The sequence below is a fragment of the Sphaeroforma arctica genome (genome assembly GCF_001186125.1).
Source record: "Sphaeroforma arctica JP610 unplaced genomic scaffold supercont1.1076, whole genome shotgun sequence".
NCBI lineage: Eukaryota > Ichthyosporea > Ichthyophonida > Sphaeroforma > Sphaeroforma arctica.
The window spans coordinates 1-1,943 of record NW_014039482.1 but is presented as its reverse complement, the minus strand read 5'-3'; the positions used below and the strand labels follow the sequence as shown (position 1 = coordinate 1,943).

Sequence of the window (1,943 nt, the reverse complement as noted above, 5' to 3'; positions counted from 1 at the left end):
TATACATATGTATATATAAATATATATAAAGTTCTATGCATTTATTATTATATATCTGTACTGAAACATTGTACACCATACATTATCTTACTGTTCACTATTGTAGAGGTAGGATTCTTGAAACGATTCAGCCCTATATTTAAGGATGTATACCTCGATTGGATCATGGTGCATATTCTACTGCTATATTCACATTTATATCAACACATTGTCTCATTCTGTCGGTGCGCATCAGAATCCGGTGCAGATTCACCGCCGCCTCTAGCCTATATAGAAAGTGGCGTTCCGCAAATGGGGGCTAGGCTGTGCATACAAAGGTTCAGGTGTGTGTTTTCCACATGCTGATATTGTCGTATACTTGGAAGGGATGTATGGTTGTATATGCATCGTTATACAGGTCGGTTTATATTCATGTACATAAACGTAAACGTATTGGAAGATAGTGTGAAGTACATACTCTTAAACAAGCGCCAGCACCTTCCCTCTCGATGCCATGAAGTTTACTTTTAATTTGCTAGACCAGATCAGCTCCTGATAAAAGCCAATAGGCGTAGGCCATATGTTCTAAACTACCAAAGCGCCTATTCTGTCCATTCGAGGATGTGATTCCCATTTATCCTACCCGTTTTTAGCGTTTATTGCACCTTCTTTTGTGACTTCTGGACCACATCCCGATACCACATTGTATTCTCCCTTAAGTTCGCTCGGTACCACTGGGGTGATCCAGTACGCTCAGGAGCTGACCGAATCAAACCACTTCTCCGCCTCGGGCGGGTTCTGGTATATGGACTGGCCATTGCACACTGCCCACACCTTTATCGCTGGCGGCTCATCCCTAGGTACATCCCAAGCGATCCTGTACGACATCGCAGCCTGTGATGTGATCTGTACTGTGGTGTGGGTCGCTTGTGCTGTAGTGTGGTATGGTTTGGTATATTAGAGTGTGATGTGGTGTGTGTGCCTGTATCTCTACAAAAACAGTCTATGGTGTCACCACACATTTGTTGTCTTCGGTTCTTTCATAGGTATACCCCAAGTGTTCTCGAGCATCTGCGCAGATTGTGATGTAGTTGCTATAGTAACGCTAACCCTACGCGCAGAATCCTATACTGGGCGTGTGTGTGTGTGGTGGGGGGGGTAGTCTCGAGGTAGGACCAACTCATGCGTTCATATGTCCTTAGGTCTGTCTTGAATAGGTACATTATATTGCTCCTTGTCAGAGATGGTTGTACGTTTTACACTGCAGCGTTCGATGATATGTCCTGAGTTCCTATTGAACATCCGTTGAATCCGTTGTGTTGTTTAAAAACAACAAACACTGGTTAGCTGTGAGTCTTTGTTTATGTGATGGATATGTCTCAAGGCAGCAAATGGGTGCATATGCATCGTTCTAAAAATAGACTCCTACGTTCTAAAAATCGACTACTACATTCTAAAAATAGACCCAAGTTCTAAAAGTAGACTAAGTTCTAAAAGTAGACTACTACGTTCTAATAATAGACTACTACCGGGTGCTGTAGGCGCGGCATCGGGCTCATCGCATGTGATGGGTTTGTGATATGATTTCTAGGACTATCAAATGCACGATCGGCATATATCTCTCCACAACAGTCAGTCTGGGTTGTACAGCTCCCCACACACTGTGTTTCTCATCGATTGCGGGTGTTCGTTATGCACTTCAGGTATATATGTGCAAAATATGTCGGATCTGTCCCACTGACGTGTGGTCTGAGTGATTACCTTAGTGTGATATATAAATACCTTGGCGTGATATATATAAAGGCTGATAAGATTGAATGCGACGAACTCATCCCCATAAGTTTCCTCCTGAATGTACACGTAGGCTATGACGATCCTATCATCACAATTGACGTGGGGTCTGGGAGAGGCGTGGTGTCGGGTAGAGTACGCTCGAGCACGGCGGTAAGTAAGCAGTCTGGTCT

At 43.7% G+C, this 1,943-nt stretch overlaps 1 protein-coding gene across 1 annotated transcript; it reads left to right on the top strand.

The window, feature by feature from the left end:
* Positions 1–165: 165 nt before the first annotated feature.
* On the top strand, positions 166–1,923 carry SARC_09898 (hypothetical protein; the record flags this gene model as incomplete). The annotated part of the gene is made up of 4 exons (XM_014296070.1): positions 166–323; positions 700–921; positions 1,612–1,682; positions 1,844–1,923. Coding segments are annotated over 4 exons (531 nt in total), but the record flags the coding sequence as incomplete, so codon positions are not given.
* Between the last annotated feature and the right edge of the window lie 20 nt (positions 1,924–1,943).